Source organism: Xenopus laevis, chromosome 5S (assembly GCF_017654675.1).
Source record: "Xenopus laevis strain J_2021 chromosome 5S, Xenopus_laevis_v10.1, whole genome shotgun sequence".
Lineage (NCBI taxonomy): Eukaryota > Metazoa > Chordata > Amphibia > Anura > Pipidae > Xenopus > Xenopus laevis.
In genome coordinates this window covers 77,926,694-77,946,919 of record NC_054380.1, presented here as the reverse complement: position 1 = coordinate 77,946,919, position 20,226 = coordinate 77,926,694, and the positions used below count along the sequence as shown (strand labels likewise).

General features: G+C 37.2%; 2 protein-coding genes across 2 annotated transcripts in view; both read right to left on the bottom strand.

Moving 5' to 3' along the window:
• Positions 1–5,572: 5,572 nt before the first annotated feature.
• cox7a2.S (cytochrome c oxidase subunit 7A2 S homeolog) lies at positions 5,573–11,693 on the bottom strand. Its single transcript, NM_001093888.2, is given in 4 exon segments — positions 5,573–5,784; positions 8,298–8,382; positions 8,468–8,557; positions 11,616–11,693. Coding segments are annotated over 4 exon segments (252 nt in total). The 5' UTR covers positions 11,634–11,693; the 3' UTR covers positions 5,573–5,725.
• Positions 11,694–14,147: 2,454 nt separating this feature from the next.
• Positions 14,148–20,226, bottom strand: part of tmem30a.S (transmembrane protein 30A S homeolog) — a 29,224-nt gene continuing 23,145 nt past the window's right edge. Inside the window, exon 7 of the mRNA XM_041564670.1 lies at positions 14,148–19,126. Coding sequence (XP_041420604.1) covers positions 18,933–19,126 — 194 coding nt within the window. The 3' untranslated portion in view covers positions 14,148–18,932. The remainder of the gene's footprint in view (positions 19,127–20,226) is intronic.

Genomic DNA, 20,226 nt, shown 5'->3' with positions numbered 1-20,226 from the left:
GTAGTTTGCCATAGAAAGAAATATTTACCAATTTTGGATTTGTCAGAATGTGTACTTTTAGAACATCCATGGTTTTCTAGCATCTTCCTACAGTTAGGGGGTCTCATAGCACATAATACACATATCAGGTGCTTATTTTGTAGCAGCCATTGTGTCAGATATGAAAATTCCTATGAGCTATTTTCATTTGGGGGTCTCTGTGTGCCACATATTTTGGTAAATCTATGTATATTGTCAAAACTGCCAAATTTGGGAAAGCATTGCAACTCAGTAGTTTGGAGAAGAAAGACATGGTTATCCATTTTGGATTTGTCCTAATGTGTACTTTCCAAAAATATATGGTTTTGGGGTGTCGTATGTTTTTTCAGAATTTTCATAAATATTTATAAAAAACGGCTACGTTCAGAATAGCTTTGGTGTTTGGTAATTAGGAGTCGAAAGACTTGGTTACACATTTTGGATTCTGCAGAATCTTTACTTTTCAAAAATATATTGTTTCCTCGGGTAAACCTAATGTTCCAGGATTTTTGGCTTTAGAATCAGTATGCCATATTCTGCTGTAGTGCTTTGAAAATTCAGTAATTTATTGTTTTTAATCTATAGAAGTCAGAATACAATACCATCTGGTATTGGCACGTTTGAGAGTAATGAGGTTTTCCAAATCAGTTGAATTTTTGTGTATAAAATAACATTTTTACATCATGAAAAATAGCTACACAAACATTCCAGCAGATTTAGAAAGTTCAGGTTCTCCTGAAAAAAAACCCATGTATAATTGAACTAGGTAAACTAAAAATCCCCCAGGAAAATGCCCATAAGAGCACAGAAGAGAGAGCACAATATATTCAAAAAACGTCTGGCACTGAGAGCAAATGAAATGGGAAATTATACTGGCACTTAAAGGGTTAAAAGCATGGGAAGCAGGTCTGTTGTTTTGAATTTCTTACTGCTGAAAGAAATCTGAGTTTTCCTTGTACAGCATAAGGGTTGTAACCACTCCAGTTAGATCTGAAGAAGTTTTTCCCAGAACTTAACATTTTATTATAATTAGTAACAAGGTTTGTCCTGTACCAGTTGATCACATAGTCTATTCCTTCTAGAATAAACACATACTGATTTGATTCTAGTATTACAATCAAGCACATTGTCATTTTGTACAATATTCCATTGGTTGAATGTGGCATAGTTGATATACCAGATGCTACCTTATTACAGCTGATGAAAGAGTTGGATAGGACTCCTTAATATTTTCTTAGAGCATTGTTTTTTTTTTCGTCAGCCGTAATTTAGAAGTATAATGTCTAGCCAGAAATATTAGTCATTAGTTATAGTGAATGACATGAAAGAGAAACTATATAGCCTGCAAAAAAATGAACTTAAAGGAACAGTTCCGTGTAAAAAGAAAAACTGGGTCAATTGATAGGCTGTGTAAAATTAAACAATTCTAAAAGTTTCTCATATAGTTAGTTAAAAATGTAATGTATAAAGGCTAAAGTGAGTGAAAGTCTAACAGAACAGAACACTACAGAACTAAAACCCCCATGGTACTAAGTCCCCACTGGGCCCCCTCCCTGCCTCCACTCTGCGTTACCCCAGAATTGTGTCCCCTGTAGGATTACTGACCATACATGCAGAGTCAGTGCAGCGGAGCTCACGGGTGCCATCTTCTTTAGGCGCTTTGGTCCATCACTTCAAGTGCATGCGCAGTTGTAACGAACTGGCAAACTGCTCCAACTGCGCATGCGCCAATCACTTTACGAGGATTACCGGAGCACTGAAGATGGCGTCTGTGAGCTCCGCTGCACTCACTCTGCATTTGTGGTCAGTAATCCTACAGGGGACACAAGTTCTGCGGTAACACTTAGCAGGGGGGAGGCAGGGAGGGGGCCCAGTGAGGACTTATCACCGTTGAGGGTTTAGTTCTCCTTTATATTGTAATATACAGTTAGGCCCATAAATCTTTGGACAGAGACAACTTTTTTTTAATTTTGGTTCTGTACATTACCATAATGAATTTTAAATGAAACAAATCAGATGCAGTTGAACTGCAGACTTTCAGCTTTAATTGAGTGGGTTGAACAAAAAAATGTAAGGAATTCAAGTCTTTTTTTAACACAATCACTTCATTTCAGGGGCTCAAAAATAATTGGACACTTGATTCAAAGACTATTTCATGGGCAGGTGTGGGCAATTCCTTTGTTATTTCATTATCAATGAAGCAGATAAAAGCCCTGGAGTGGATTTAAGGGGGGTGCTTGTATGTGGAAGATTTTGCTGTGAACTGACAACATGCGGTCTAAGGAGCTCTCCATCAAACAAGCCATTCTTAGGGCTCTTAGTGACGAGCGGTTGAAGCTGCGCAGGAACAGACGCATTTAGCTTTTTACAATGGGGCTGTACTCACACAGGCTCGTGTAGGCGCCGAACGAAGGAAAAATGCAGCATGTTGCGTCTCAACCTGCGTTCGGCGCCTACACGCGCCTGTGTGAGTATAAACCCATTGTAAAAAGCTAAATGTGTCTATTCCTGCGCTCCCCTGCAGGCTGAACGCAGAAAAACGGAACGCAGGGGAGCGCAGCTTCAACCGCTCATCAGTAAGAGCCATTAAACTGCAAAAACAGAAAAAACCCATCCGAGAAATTGCTACAATATTAGGAGTGACAAAATCTACAGTTTGGTACATCCTGAGAAAGAAAGAAAGCACTGGTGAACTCAGCAACGCAAAAAGACCTGGACGTCGCCGGAAGACAACAGTGGTGAATAATCGCAGAATCATTTCCATGGTGTAGACAAACCCTTCACAACAGCCAAACAAGTGAACAACACTCTCCAGGAGGTAGGCGTATTGATATTCAAGTCAATGGCTTTATTAAAGCAAAGAGGTGGAATATTCTTGAACGGCCAAGTCAGTCACCTGATCTGAACCCAATGGAGCATGCATTTCACTTGTTGAAGACTAAACTTCGGACAGAAAGGCCCACAAACAAACAGCAACTGAAAGCCGCTGCAGTAAAGGCCTGGCAGAGCATTAAAAAGGAGGAAACCCAAAATCTGGTGAGTAGAAGACTTCAGGCTGTCATTGACAGCAAAGGGTTTTCAACCAAGTATTAGAAATTAACATTTTATTTTCAGTTTTTTAATTTGTCCAATTACTTTTGAGCCCCTGAAATGAAGTGATTGTGTTAAAAAGGCTTTAGTTCCTCACATTTTTATGCAATCTTTTTGTTCAACCCACTGAATTAAAGCTGAAAGTCTGCAGTTCAACTGCATCAGAGTTGTTTTATTTAAAATTCATTGTGATAATGTACAGAACCAAAATTAGATAAAAGTTGTCTGTCCAAAGATTTATGGGCCTAACTGTATATATCTAAGTGCACCTGCCACATATTCTGGGCTCTCTGCCAAAAGCCAATTAAGTTAGAAAAGTTATATTTTTCTAGCTGTTCAGTGCAGTAGATCAAAGAGAAAGTCAGGACATTTCTGTAATCATCCACGACTGCAGGTTAACCGGTCAAAATTTGGACTGTCCCGTGAAAAACAGGAGTTAGGAGGTATGCATAGACTGGTGAAGATTGATAAGAGTTAAGACTCACCATTTCCAGGTTGAAAGCAGGCTGCGATAGTTTTGTGGGTGTGTAATCTCTGATTTGCCATAGCATAATACTGTTACCATGCAAGTAAGAATTATACTGTTTAACAGAATAGCACATTGCATATGTAATGTTTAAAAAAAAAACAAACCACATTCAAATACACCACACATCACCAGGCATCACTACTTAATACATGACATACTTGAGCTTTTAGATCATAGGAAACACAGCAGGCTACAATATGGCACTAAATCTTGTAAAAATAATTCTTACTGATAGAAGACTTCGGAGAAAAGGACTGCAAACCCACTAGGGGGCAGCAGAACCATTTATAACCAAAGAGGCATAATCTAAGGTGAGTTGTCATTCCTAAATGGGCAGCACGAGTGCAGGAATAATTTAAATGACACCTCCCCTCCCTTGTCATCAGAATGCAAACTTGTGCAGGAGTCCATATTGCTCTATTTAGAGCTATTGTAAAAGTAAACAACAAGTTTTCAGAAAGACTTTTTTTCATTTACTTTCCATTATTTGTTTTTTACTGTTTTTCCAAAATCCAAGTTTAAAGTTGAATGTTTGTGTCTCTGGTGTTTCAGTCTGACAGCTCAGTAATTCAGGTGCAGACTCTAAACTGTTACAATTTTGCAACATTTCTCAACAGCATCTCTGGAGTATTAACAACTATTGTATCAATTCTAACAGCTGCCTTTAATGAAACTCAGAGATTCTATTCAGCAAGATAAGAAATGTATCAACTAAATGTATCCATTTGGACCAGTTGTGGGTTTGGAACTTGTTGGGGTTTAATTTAAAGGACCAGTAACATCACATTTTCTTTAAAAAAAATGTGTTTCTATATAACGAAATACCCCAAGACATATTTAACTTTAAAATCGCAAAGTCATTTTTAATAAAAAACTTACCGATTCTCCGCTTGCGCTCCTCTTCAGAAAAGGTGACAGAGCGATGATCCATCTTGCAGCGCTCAATTTCTCCTCCCTGGCTATCTCCTATAGAAGGAAAGGAGGAGAAATCGAGCACTGCACGATGGATCGTCACCCTGTCACCATTTCTGAAGAGGAGCGCAAGCGGAGTATTGGTAAGTTATTTATTAATAAAGACTTTGTTATTTTAAAGTTAAATATGTCTTGGTGGGTTTTTTTCCCCGTTATATACAAAAATTTTTTTTAAATTTTTTGATGTTACTGGTCCTTTAAGTGCAAGCAGCTCTGTAACCTGGACTGCTAGGAGTGTCTCAATTCCTGTAAAATAAAGGCGTTTAACTTTACGCCATGTAAATGACAAAGATTTGCTGCCATTATTTTACACTACTTCAGACCCTTGAAAGTTCAAGCAGAAGTTGCTCAAATAATAAATTGATCAGAAATGTACAAGCATTAAATGAAAAAGGGAAACACTTAAATGATCACATAGGGGGTTATTTCTAAAAGTCAAATTTTTTCTGGTTTTTAAGGGGAATACACCATTATTTCAGATTTTTTTTTTTTTTTGATTTCTTAAACCCCAATGCTGTTAAAAGTCTGAATAAAAAAGTACTCCATCTCAAACCTGCCGAGGTCATGAAGAAGTCAATGACAGATATCCTGTTTACAGTTGGAATATATCATGAGCTGCCCATGATGCGATTAATTTGAGATTCCTGGGCGTCAAATCCGAAAAAAATGGTACAGTGTTTTCACAATTTCGTTCACACCAGTTTTTCGAGTAAATTTGATAAATACGTTAAAAATGTGGATAGGAGCTTGGTGGAAGTGTTTTAAGAAAAGTGAGAAATTTTCAGATTTTAGTAAATAACCACCATAGTGTAATAGGGGAAATCTTCAATATGGAATTAACACAGTTAGTGAAAGATCCTTGGAAAACATAAATAAAAATAAAACTTCTTCCAGAGCACTTTTGATATTTGTATTCAAATGGCCCGGCATGAGAATATGTAAAGAAACACACTGAATACAGTAATGTAAAACTGCTTTATTTCCTGCAGCTTTTACAGTACATTTCAATAAATATTGTTCCCTCAAAATGGACCAGTCATCTTAGGACAAGAACAATCCCTGATGATTTACACTGAATTGGACACATCATTTGATCAGGTTGGAAAGATATTGGAATCATTTCTTCTTCTTGGGCATAGCGGCATTGAAAAGCTCATAAAGAACATATCCTGTTCCTGAAAGAAAACATATTTATATATAAAAATGAGTCCAATGTTTATAGCTGGGTGCACTGTCAAAATAATTATTCATCCAATAATGATTCCAGGATCAATACCGGTGTGCGATTTTAATTTTCATACATAAGTACAGAAGTGTAATTCGTCATTCTTCATGAGGGCTAAGAGGATAAAAATCCTGGAATCATTATTATTGGATACCATATATCACCTCCTTCTCTCTCAATCTGTGTGCATTTTTGGACACTCTACATGATACTTTAAAACATAAGTCTTTTATTTGAAATGCAATAGATCCCTTATTCAATTTCCTTGCACCCACTACACCCATTAATGGGACACAAGATGGCCCTGTACTTCTCATATAACCCTTACAGGGTTTCCCTTTGCACTGCTGTTTTGTCATTTGCCAAAATTCACACAAGTGTGTGTGTGTGTGTGTGTGTGTGGGGGGGGGGGGGGGGGGTGTGTGGGGGGGGGGGGGGTGTGTGTGGGGGGTGTGTGTGGGGGGTGTGTGGGGGGGGTAGTGCATTACATAGAAAACAGTGTTGCATAGTTTTAAAGGGGAAAATACAATTTTTTTCTGAGAGAAAAACTTATAGTTAACTTTTAGTATATTGTAGAATGGCCAGTTATAAGCAAATTGGTCTTGATTATTATTATTTTTTTTATAGTTTAATTATTTGCCTTCTTCTGCTAACTCTTTACAGCTTTCAAATGGGGGTCACTGAACCCATCTAAAAAAAAAACAAATGCTGTCAGGCTACACGTTTATGGTTACTTTTTATTGTTCCTCTTTCTATTTAGGCTTCTCCTATTCCAGTCTATTGCAAGCTTGCTGGGGTAATTTAAATACTAAAAGTTAATTTAAAGCTGAAAAACCCCTTTAATAAACTACATTCAGAGAAATCATTCTGAACATAGTTTGAAATAGTATTCAATTTCATATTTCTCCTTTAAGGTGGCCAAAGACTCAAAGATCTGCTCGTTTAGTGACATCGCCAAACGAGCGGATCTTTCCCCGATATGCCACTAAACAGCATGGCTATATTGGGGGTAATCCGAACGTTCGGCCGAACGATCGAATCACGATGCGCCAAGGGGCTCCGACGGGTCGGTCGGGTAAAAATCCAACCTTCCCGATCGATATCGTGGCCAGATATCGATCGGGAAGCCCCGTCGGAAGCTCCCATACACGGGCAGATAAGCTGTCAAATCGGCAAACGACCGATATCGGCAGCTTTATCTGCCCGTGTATGGCCACCATTAATCACCACCTAAGCAGTATGCCTACTCAGAATATGGAAGCTCTAGGCCCTGTAAGCCGCAAGCAGTATATGACTATTTGTATATTTCTAGCAGAGGCCACCAGCAGCTTTTACAGTCCGCTCAATCTGCTCTACCTGAAAGGTTATAACATACACCTATCTATATGAACCTCACCTTTCTGTGTTTAAAGGGAATCCAAGATTTTTTTAAGGGTCAGCGCTAATTCAAAGCTCAGGGGAAAAATATGATGAATATATTTTTATATAGTGTAGTATTTACTGAGAGTTGTAGTTCCACAACCAAAATAAACTCTTTGGTGCAGTAACCCTTTATGATTCACCACGTGTGGCTATTAGATGGGTACTTACAGATGTTTAAGTCTAACACATGCACATCAAGATTTGTAGAAAATGAAGCTGTAGAATATTCTTTGTAGCTGGAGGAGGTTAAAAATGCGCAAATATAGTGCAAAATCCTTTTTATTTTAGAACAGTAAAAACCAATCCAGCTACAAATATTCTACAGCTTCATTTTCTACAAATCTTAATGTGCATGTGTTAGACTTAAATGTCTGTAAGTACCCATCTAATAGCCACACACTGACCCTTAAAAAATCTTGGATTACTGCTTTTTACTCAAGGAGAAACGAGGACTGTCGGGTTAGATAACAAAGGGGAAGAGACTTTGGTCATACAACTTTTTATAAGTTCATCTATCTATCTATCTATCTATCTATCTATCTATCTATCTATCTATCTATATGTGTGTGTGTTTAAAGGGAACCCAGAGATAGCAAAGTGCACTGTAAGCCCAAAGGTGACACTGATCTAGTAACATGTTGGAGCCGTCTATATTAACAATGGTCAATGTGAGCAATAATAGGAAAAGTAGCTGACAAGTGATGAGAATGCAGGGGCTAAAGGATCTGGTAACTGCACATTTACCCAAACAGTAACAAAAGGTACATATAGCAGGTTCCTGCTGTAAGCTCACCTGTAGATAAAACAGATTGATTGAGCTTGGACACAATAATTATATTTCAGATAAAATACTGGCTTCTACAAGGCTAAATATGGACTTAAGTCCCATGTGATTCCCAAAGGTGAGGGGGCAGCACACAAAGTGTTTGACCTGAACTTACTATGGAGAAATCCAGCAAAACTAACCATTTGATATTACCAATAAAATATGTACTTGTTTTTACTTTGAAACATATAAGAAAGCTTTAAATTGTTATTTACCCAAAACTGTAAGAGCCATGGTCAGTCTATAGAGCAGTGCATCACCAACACCCCCCTTCAGGTAAACCGGAATGCCATTATCTTCCTGAAAAAAAAAAGTTTTCTAAATTTCCATGATTTTGTGACACAAACAATAGTCTATGGTTAAATGAGATTATTTCACTTGGCACCTGGAAAATCTTCTGCTTTTCTGGCACTTTGTTTTGCAGAGATCTCCTGGTAGAGCTGCTGATGGTCCGCTGGGAAATCTGGCGGAGAGCCTAATAATACAGAGGAGATAAACAATTTGTGCAAATTCATGAGTACTTTGAAGGTGGAGGGTGGGATAACACCTAATTTATACATAAAGTAAACCCTTTTTACATGTGCTTTTGTTAAATATATTAGTGGACTGGATGGCACAGTCACTTCATTTAAGTAACACAAAAAACTTAAACAAGTCATTAATGTGTTACGGTTATAGCAATTTGTCCAATCTGCAAACAAAACAAAAACATAATGGTAGCAACAATCCTATTTTAGTCACTGGATTATCATTCAGATAAAGCCCCTGCTTAATGGACTTCTGCTCATCTGTAAGCCAAAACAGTGACAAGTGGGTGAAGGGTGGGGGCTGTTTATACACAGCTCATTATGTGTCTTTTAATTAAAGCAAACAATGTTTTATAATAAAAAACAAAAACAATAGAAAAATAGATTTTTAAATAAATAAAAATAAGCATAACGCATTTTCAGTGTAAATGTATTTTTCTCATGTTAAAAAAAAAAAAATACGTTGGTATTTACTACCCTTTTAACAAATGCCACCATGCTGTTGCTCCTCCAAAATCCAAAAAAACAAAAAAAAAACAGCCACTGTTTAAGAAGGTTTTGCAACCCTTTAATTTCTCAAAAACATGAATGAAAGTAATAAACGACATTTAAATACTTCATTTTGTATGACCATTAATATTTGACACAGTATTGTGCCCATTACATAGTAACATAGGTTTAAAAAAAGACACGTCTATCTATCTATCTATCTATCTATCTATCTAACCTGCCTAACTGCTAGTTAGACAGGAGAAAAGGGGGATCACAACTGCTGAAATGTGACAAAGGTACCTTAAAGTAGTGGTTCTCCTTTAAGTTAACTTTTAGTATGTTATAGAATGGCCAATTGTTCAATAGGTCTTCATTATTTATAGGTTTAACTATTTGCCTTCTTCTTCGGGCTCTTTTCAGCTTTCAAATGGGGGTCATTGACCCAATCTTAAAAACAAATGCGCTGAAGGCCACACATGTATTGTTTTTGCTACTTTTTATTACTCGTCTTTCTATTCAGGCCTTTCCTATTCTCTTATTCAGATCAGTGCATGGTTGCTAGGGTAATTTGGACCCTAGCAACCAGATTGTTGAAAAGGAAAACTGGAGAGCTGCTGAATAAAAAGCTAAATAACTAAAAAAAAAACACAAATAATAAATAAATATTGCAAATGGTCTCAGAATATCCCTCTCAACATCATACAAAGTTATCTTAAAGGTGACTAGTCAATAACTGTAGAGAACAGCCAGTCCATAACAAACACTTGGAGGTACAATTGTTCCACTGCAGCAGTTGTAAGTGTGCTCTCTTTTATACTTCTATATTCGGGATACTTTCACACCTACCCCACGGCATATTTGAAAACCCCACTATGAATAGCTTCTAAAATAAGTGTTTTAAGATGAAAACGAATGCAAAAAGTAAATTAGTATTCCTAATATATCGCAATACTAGCAACGTTCAGCACAGAACAATCAAGTGAACTTGCAACCTGCCCCCTCCCACAACCAAATGACATGAATAATAAAAAACCAGGAAGTGAGGAAACTGCACGTACACTGCAGAGACTACAAGGTAAATCTAATGTACACAGCAAAGATGTTCATACATTAAACATGTTCAAAACCTCTCGGGATTCAACTATGTTCTAGTTATTGTCAATAAATTAAATAAGATAAAAAACAGTAGAATCATTGTAATAATAAACAGGGGGGGAGGGGGGGAACAACTTATTGACAATGTATAAAATTTACAAACGTCAAATGATTTCCAAAACGATTTAAGAGCGAGTATCTAATATTCAGTGGAAACGAGGACATGTTCTGTTCAATGAGCAACCACATTAGGTCATGCAAGACAAATGTACAGCAATGCAGCTGCTCAGGTGGCAGAATACGTCATTTCTAGATAATGTACATGTATATATGTATTTATATACAACACCACAAGTGTACGCAGTGCTATACAAGGTCTAACACAGACAGGGGTATCTCTCCAACTTGCAGTACAGCCGTAAAGAGTGATTGAAGTTTATCAGAGCACAAGTCACATGACTTGGGGCAGCTGGGAAATTGACAAAATGTCTAGCCCCATGTTAGATTTCAAAATTGAATAAAAAAAAAAATCCATTTGCTCTTTTGAGAAATGGATTTCAGTGCACAATTCTGCTGGAGCAGCACTATTAACTGATTCATTTTGAAAAAAAATTATTTCCCCATGACCGTATCCCTTTAAGAGCTTCCAGCAGTCGATACATCGTTGGAAATGAGGTCCCTGCCCCAAGGAAACATCATATATATATATATATATATCTGTATAGAAATAGCTTTGTGATAAGGTTCCTTTACACAGAGACAAAACGAAGCTGACATGTATATACAGTATATATATATATATATATATATATATATATATATATATATATATATATATGCGTCCTGTGGGTATCAGCACTCGATACTTGTATGAGTTTGAGGTGCAGGATCAAATTAATGATACAGATAATGCAAGGATCAGCACACTCGTTTGTAGAAAAGCAAAGTGTATTTTATTTCAACACAGCATTGTGTCCAACGTTTCGGTTCCTCCTGGGATAAAGGTTCCCAGGAGGAACCGAAACGTTGGACACAATGCTGTGTTGAAATAAAATACACTTTGCTTTTCTACAAACGAGTGTGCTGATCCTTGCATTATCTATATATATATATATATATATATATATATATATATATATATATATATATATATATATATATATATTGGGTTATTATGACAGGAGACAGATAAGTAAAGAAGAGGCGCAGGTTAGCACATGAGATTTCCCTTTGCATTTCAGGGCAGAATGACAAAATGCCGGCAATACACTCAATAAGAAGCAATACTGCTAGCAATTTCCCAGTGTCATTGAGGGCTACACAGACAGTCATATTCCTTTCAGTTATCAGTCTGTAACTATCCCACCCAGGTCTCTCGCCTAAAGCACGACAAAGATGTCCAAGGAAGCAAATCATTACCAGTAAATTGCGCAGCATTATGATGCTTCTTCTCTTACTCCGCACACAACCTATAACCCGAGAAAAGACAAGGACACTAGGCCGGCGGAAAAGGAAGTAAACTTAAACCGGAAACGGTGGCGCGTCACGGGAAAGGCGTGCTTGTACGATCTAATAAGGGCAAATGTCAAGCGCGAGGTCGTCGGAAAACGATATTGAATGGAACGAGTTCCGCTTTGGGTTTTATAGTGGTAGCCTGACATGCATTCACTTGCAGGGTTGAGCAAATGTTAAGGTTCCGGGCAGGATGGTATGAATCAAGAGTTCCGTCCTAATAAGGCTTTTAGCCAGTATCAAATATGGCCGGACATTTCAATGCACATACTAATATATAACGAGTCTGACTGGACATGGAATCTCTCGAGCGTAATTGCCTTTAGTTATATTTTAACATCCCGGAAGAGCTGCCTCTAAAGAATAACAAGGTTTTAAAATACGACCCATGGTCATAACAGAACAGCTAGCCTCTAAAATGAGACCTGCTAAATAGAACATGATGAATGGTATGAAAACACAGGATAGTGTATCACTTCTGATGCTTAGAACACCAAATTGTCACATTTTCCATTCTACTGCTGCTTGTTACACAACCACTGTCTTTAAACAGTGTCACCACTGGGACACCAAGGGCCCACTCTCAGTACTTAATTATACTTCTCCTCACGCAACCTCTATTCTCCTAGTCTCTATTCTTTACATACTATAATCTATTATTCCATCTATTTAGCCTCTTTGCATACCTCCCATCTGTCCCTTTTTTGGAGGGACAGTCCCTCTTTTGACAGCTCAATCTACAGTCCCTCATTTGTACTGGAAAGTCCCTATTTTCTCCTCACTGAACAGCCAAAAAAAGAAACAAAGTTTCTAACTTAATTGGCTTTTAGCAGACCACAGAACACCTAACAGGTGCAAATATGATACTTTGTAACAATTTTGAGACACAAAAAAACAGTTTAGATAAGGAGAATTATTTTCAAACTTTCATAACCTGCCTCATTTTGTAAAATGAACATGGTAATTAGGGGGGTGTGGCCACAGAAAGGGGTGTGGTAAAAAAAATGCTGCGCTGCATGCAAAAACATTTTTTGTCCCTCTTTTTAATTCCAAAATGTTGGGAGGTATGTCTTTGTTCTCAAAGAAATAGGAAATGGCAATGAAATAGGCCAAAGCTTCAGCAGCACACGGCCCCCCCTGACACCTGGGACCCCTGGGAGTTTTCTTGGTATCCTGGTGGGCCAGTCCAACACTGTCTTTAAATGGCTGGAAGAACGGATGCAATATGGCCCCCTCTCCACAGGTGTGGCCTCTCAAGCATTTTACATGCATGCTGCAGGCCTGTGCCATCTCATCTTCAAGCTGCTGAACTTCTTATACATCATGGGTGAGTGATATCAGTCTTCTGCAAATGACCGGACCGACAGGCAGGCATGAGAGCGGAACATTTAAGGAATGATCTGGGACAGAGTTGTTAACCCAAAAAAGTTTTGGGCACTGTCCACCGGTCTCCCGCCACTCCTAAGCATTCCCTCAGTTTCAGACAATTTTGGGTCAAAAATTCGATGTGCACATGCGCAGTATCACGGGATCTATGGATTCATGAGGGGTTGTGCGCATGCAGGATCCCCTGACGAGATCTTCAAAGGTTGACAGCTCTGTAGAACCACAGATTGGATGGCAAAAATCATGATTGACCCATTTGCAATTTCACACAGTATAATTTCACATTTTACCAGAAAACAAAAATACCAACTATCCTAGTGCCATGTGTTATAAAGGTCTAGAGAAAGTTACCTTCTATGATATGACCTGGTTCTGTTAACACCTTGGCACATATTGGAGAGGAGGTGGAGGAATATATGGTTTTTGAACTGGACTTTCCAGGCCCTTTTAGCCAGAGGTCTGCTTACTGGGGTTAGCAAACAAAATGCTGCCCTTAATCGTAGATCACGAACACAACAACTTTTATATTGTGCTAAAAAAAATTCAGTGACCAGGTGGATGGTGACTCAATTGCCTACAGTACCTGGATAGCAAAAGCTCTCCCACTGGTTAAATTAACCTATGAAGCCAGAGGCTGCCCAGGGAAATTTGAAACATTTGGGCTCCCTGTCTAGATGCCAAACCAGAAACCCAGCCTACACCATAAAGCATAAGTAAGTAATCTTTAAAATAAGTGAATATAAAATTGATGAAGGTACTATTCTAAAAAAATTTGCAATATACATTTGTTAATTTTTTTTTTATTCCAATATATTAAGAGATACATGTACTGTTAATATCAATAAATTGTTAGAACAGCACCACCTGCTGGTCAGTTTTTTTGACTATTATGATCACCAAGTAGTCAAGGACATTGTCAGGAGAAACAAGAGGCTGCTCTGATGTTCTTTTGCTTAGGGAAAAAAAAAGAAACCTCTCAAAACTTATAAATTATTGTAATTTAATACAGTAATTTAATACAATTCACAACAAAAATGACAGTAAGACAAAACACACTTTCAATAAGTTTTTATTGACAGGCAAAAAACAAAAATAATGGGACAATAATAAGCTAAACACAGACATTTTTTAACAGTGGCAACAAAGACCTCACTACCCCTCCATTACATCTATTAGACTGCAAACAATTGAGCCTGAACAATTTCCTTTCTCTACCTCATACAGCATTGATAAATGTAATGCCAAAAGTAATTCTTGCAATCAATAATAGTGTTTAGGCTAACAACAAAACACATTCTGGTCAGTGGGAATGTTTTTTTTGTCGACCCCAACTTGGCATAATGTGTAAGTCGATCTCTAACCAAATGATTCGGTTTAAGTGAATGCAATAAATGTTTTTGTTAAATTTTTAAAAAAAAAGTTTTTTTAGAAGGTACTGAAGTAACTTGGGATAAATATGGTCAACGCCTACAAATAATCCAGAGGTAGAAAGGAATGTTAGGAGGAAAAAATAAAGTTTAAGGTGAAGTTCATCTTAAAATCAATTTGGACACACTGATGTTCAGATACACATTGTAAAAAGAACAGTAACACCAAAAAATAAAAATGTAATGAAAATATTATGTACTGTTCTGCTGAACTGGTAAAGCTGGTGTGTTTGCTTTAGAAACACTACTATAGTTTATATAAACCAACTGCTGTATAGCCATGGGGGGGACATCCAAAGCTAAAAATGAGAAAAGGCACAGGATACACAGCAGATAACAGATAAGCTCTGTAGTATACAATGGGATTCAGAACTTATCTGTATCTACTGTATATCCTGTGCTTGTATGACTGTCCCTATGGCTACACAGCAGCTCCTGTATATAAACTACAGTACAGTTTTTGAAGCAAACACACCAGTTTTACCAGTTGTAGGGCAACAATACATTATATTGTCATACCTTTAAAACACTTTCATTTTTGGGGTTACTGTTCCTTTAAGACGTGGTTGCTATGTTCAGTGACCCTAGCAAACATAGCTATTTAAATGTCAAACTGAAGAGCAACATTATTAAAAGGAACATTTCTTCCAGTGTATTAAATTATCTACAAGGATGCAATTGGTGGATACTGGCTGCTCTCCTGTTGTAGGAAATATTTACAGTGCTCTAGTCCTTAATATCGTTTTTGGAACATAATGTGTCGGTAAAGTTTATTTTGGGTGAACTTCTCCTTTAATATTAAAACGTTAAAATAAAGTTAAAGGGGTGGTTCACCTTTAAGTCAACTTTGAATGGCCACTTCTAAGCAACGTTTCAATTGGTCTTCATTATTTATTTTTTATAGTTTTTTAATAGTTTACCTTTTTCTTCGGATTCTTTCCTGCTTTCAAATGGGGGTCACTGACCCCATCTAAAAATGTCTGAAAATGTATTGTTGTTGCTACTTTTTATTACTCATCTTTCTATTCAGGCCCTCTGCTATTCATATTCCAGCTTTGTATGGCAATCAATACATGGTTGCTAGTGTAATTTGGACCATAGCAACCACATTGCTGGAATTGCAAACTGGAGAGCTGCTGCATAAAAAGTTAAATAACTCAAAAACCATAAATAATAAAAAATGAAAACCAATTGCAAATGGTCTCAGAACATCACTCTCTAAATCACACGAAAAGTTAATTTAAAGGTGAATAACCCCTTTAAAGGAACAGTTCAGTGTAAAAATAAAAACTGGGTAATTAAATAGGCTGTTAAAAATAAAAATATGTTTCTAACATAGTTAGCAAAAAATAGCGCTCTATCTCAGAGTTAGTCAGTCATTTTAAGGGGACCACATGGGACAAAACAGTTCAGTGAGTTTGCAATTGGTCCACAGAATGCAGGTCAGATTCAAAAGCAAACAGTTGTGACCCCCTCAAGTCACTGGTAACCAATCAGTAGAAACCAAAAGAGCTGAAAGCAGGAAGTAGTGTTCTGGCTATTATGTTAGACATCCAGTCACTCCAGCCTTTATACATTACATTTAGCTACTAATTATATTAGAAACATTTATTTTGCACAGCCTATTTACCCAGTTTTTATAATGAACAATTCCTTTGAGACAAATCAGATATTTAACTCCACAAAATATTCACATCATTGTTTTTAACTATTTATAGAAGACCCAGGACCAAGTACATAATATACAAGTTAAACTACCTGTTTAAACGTGCTGTGGCAGAAACAATACTATATATACATACATTAGTAATTCCCAATCTCATGCCGGCACAAGAGCCATTTATGTAATGCCATCAGGCTTCACTTCAGAAACAATAAGCTATTCTAATGATTCAAAACACATATTTTTTATAAAGAAGTTAGCATAACTGTTTTCATAGCATGTTTGAATGTTCCACTGCTTGGTTTTAATTACATGAATGGCAATATTGAGGTGGATAAAGTTCTTATAAGGCTAGAAACTGGATGAGGGGGGGGTTTCCAAGAAAAATGTCAGGAGCATATATGTATACTAATGATGTGCGGGTCAACCCACAAAACCTTTAACCTGCACCAAATTCAAACCCGCTAAATATTGAAGGACCCAGGTCGTCTCTCTATACACTACTACCCAACCCTGCCCAACCTACAGTAAACTGGCAGGTCCCTGCGGGTTTTGGGTCAGCCCACATATGACTAATGTATACACATAAAATCTCCATTAATCTCACTAGAAACAATTGAGTAAGGGATACCAGGCTCATGGCTTGGGACAATGTCAGGGACATTGAGCCAATGAGGCGACCTGAGAAACTCACCTCAAGCAGCAGTGCACATAGAGTTACCAGGGGTAGCAAAAAAAAGCTGCTCCATGAAACTTTACAGGGGTGGTTCACCATTCAGTTAACTTTTAGTATGTTATAGATTGGCCAATTCTAAGCCACTTGGTCTTCAATGTTTATTTTTTTTTATAGTTTTTGCATTATTTGCCTTCTTCTTCTGACTGTTTCCAGCTTTCAAATGACCCCATCTAAAAAAAACAAATGCTCTGTAAGGCTACAAATGATTGCTATTGCTACTTTTAATTATTCATCTTTCCAATCAGGCCTCTCCTATTCATATTCCAGTCTCTTATTGAGATAAATGCATGGTTGCTAGGGTCATTTGGACCCTAGCAACCAGATTACTGAAACGGCAAACTGGAAAACTACTGAATAAAAAGCTAAATAACTCAAAAAACAACAAATAATAAAAAATGAAAACCAATGGCAAATTGTCTCCGAATATCACTCTCTACATCATACTAAAAGTTAACTCAAGGGTGAACAACCCCTTTAAGAGCTGAATTTCCAGGTTATCGAAACAGAAATTCTTGTCTTCTAGTGCAGAACAAGAACCACTAGCAGTCTGGAGCATCTTACAGGATTCTGCATTAATTATGAAAACAAAATCTACATCTATACTGTTTTAACAAGGCAGGACAGTGTTTAGTGCAAACTAAAGAATGTGGGGATATAAGCAAAAAGAACCCCTGCAAGATAAAGTGATATGTTACATTTGTTAGTCTAAATATCTTACTTTGCCAAAATAAAATGAATTACCTGTCAACAGAACTAATTTGGTTTGCATAGTACTGGTAATTAACCAAGAGACCAGTTAGATCAACAAGCAATATTACACACTTTTCCATCTTTTTCTATGCCTACACTTAAACATTTTCTCTTTATATAAACTCTCAATAATTTACACAAGCAATAATTTACATTCTGGACATAATGAATCAAAAATTAGCTATGGAAACCAGAACCAATAGAAATAATCATTCAACATGCTATCTGGGCAAAGTATAGGAGATCTGACAGTTTCCTTCTGGGGAGGTTGCCATGGAAGCAATCAAGTATTGTATGATCTGATGCTGTGATAATGGAGTCTATTAGTTTAGACGGACATGTTTTCCATCTGTAACCAGTGTGCATATGGGAGTGGGTATCACTGTAACAGTCTTTCAGTGTTAAAGAAAAATTCTCTCAAGTTTATGAAATTACATAGCACAGTAAAATTAAACAATGACGGCATGGGGGTTTATTTAATCCTAAACACTAAGTGAGAGTAGGCAGCTGTGGAAATCTCCTTTTCAAATATTTATCCCTAGCTGATTTTGAATTATTTTACAAGCACACTGTATCCATAAAAAACACTAATGTATATACATATTTAGGTCATAAAGGGGATATCAGAGGGGGGGGGAAACATTTTAGGTTTTTGTTTTTTTTAATTAAAAAAAACCCAGCTAATACAGGTATAGGACCGGTTATCCAGAATGCTCGGAACCTGGGGTTTTACAGATAATGGATCTTTCTGTGATGTGGATCTTAAGTCTACTAGAAAATCATGTGAACATTAAATAAACCCATTAGACTGGTTTTGCTTCCAATAAGGATTAATTATTTCTTAGTTTGGATCAAGTACAAGCTACTGTTTTATTATTACAGAGAAAAAGGAAATCATTTTTAAAAATTTGGATAAAAAGGAGTCTATGGGAGACGGCCTTTCCGTAATTCTGAGCTTTCTGGATAATGGGTTTCCGGATAACGGATCCCATACCTGTACACTATACATGTATACTGTCTGGCAAATCCATATATAGTAAACAGAACAAAATAACGAATATGTATTTGAAACAAAGCACAAGTTTAGTTCTGATATTTCATACTTTGTCAATACTTTACTAGTTTTTCCAGGTTACAACAAATAAAAAGGACTTAAAATGTGTGCCCACTCATTAAAAATACTACAGCTGGAAAATAGCATACAGGTTTTGTGCAGTGTGGAATTTGCCCAGATATACATGCAAGTAGAACTGTACCGACAGTTAATTGGGAATATCAGCGCTATTGTTACGGTTTCCATATTTGTGATGTATAATAAACAGTACAACTCCAAGAAAAAAGCATATTGAGCCCACGGTAATGTAAGCAATTCCCAAGAATGGATTTTTTCCTCCCATCCAAGAGATGGTGCTGAGAATCATCCTCTTTCTTCCGTCAAAGCTGAGAACAGGGTAATCTGAAGACTATATAGGAAAGACAAGCGTTTTCACAGTGTCAATAAAAAAAGGAATATCTTTAACTAGATAGTCAGATGGAAAGATATGCAGCAGTCAATAATTCAGATAATGAATCACTTTTTCCTAAAGTGTTGGTGTACAAAAACTAAACTCTCGACTCAGTTCTGTTTAAAGGAACAGTAACATCAAAAACTGAAAGTGTTTTAAAGTAATACAAATACAATGCAATGTTGCCCTGAGATAAAGGCTCAGGTTACAGAGCAGGGCACTATTTACCCTGTGCCATATAGGGTTATTCCAATATCCGTTCACAGCCGTTCGTTTATGTGAACTATAGTAGTGTTTCTGAAGCAAACACATCAGTTTTACCAGTGCAGGGCAACACAACATGATATTTTCAATCCTTTAAAACACTTTCATTTTTTGGTGTTACTGTTTCTTTAACTTCTGCTGAACTGAGGGCTGGAATTTTTCTGTCTGACGGCTGACAATGAAAGCCAGTGATGGCCACTCCCAGTTTTTTAAACCACACCAGTGTTATCACAAGAAATGTATAATACCATATCCACATTAATGGTGGTAGAACACCAAAAAAAACAAAACAAGATATCACCATCACTCATACGTGAAAAAGTCAAAAAAAGAAATACCCTAAGTCCATATGCCTCCCCAGCACATAATGAAACACCTTAGGGACCTTCCTAACAACTATTTCCAGATATCAATAAACCAGCAAGAGGCTCATCTCCCACATGCAGTGTAGGACAAGCAAAGAATGGCAAAAACGGGCAGGCAGAATATGGAATCCACAGGCAGCAAAATACAGGGCAGAAACAGGGAGAGTAAAGGAGGAGACAGAGGAAACCTATTAGGTCCACTGTAATATGAACATTCCAGTTCTGTCCGAGTGTGAATAGATTAACATTGCAGGGGCTTGGAGTCTGATTTTGAGGTGTGAACAGTGCAGACATAGGGGCATATTTAGTAAGAATCAAATATTGCTGTATGAGAGTTTTTCTATCTCGGGTAAACTTGAATTTTGAATGTTTGGGTATTTCTGAAAAAATCCAAGGGATTGATTTATGAAGGGTCGAACTTG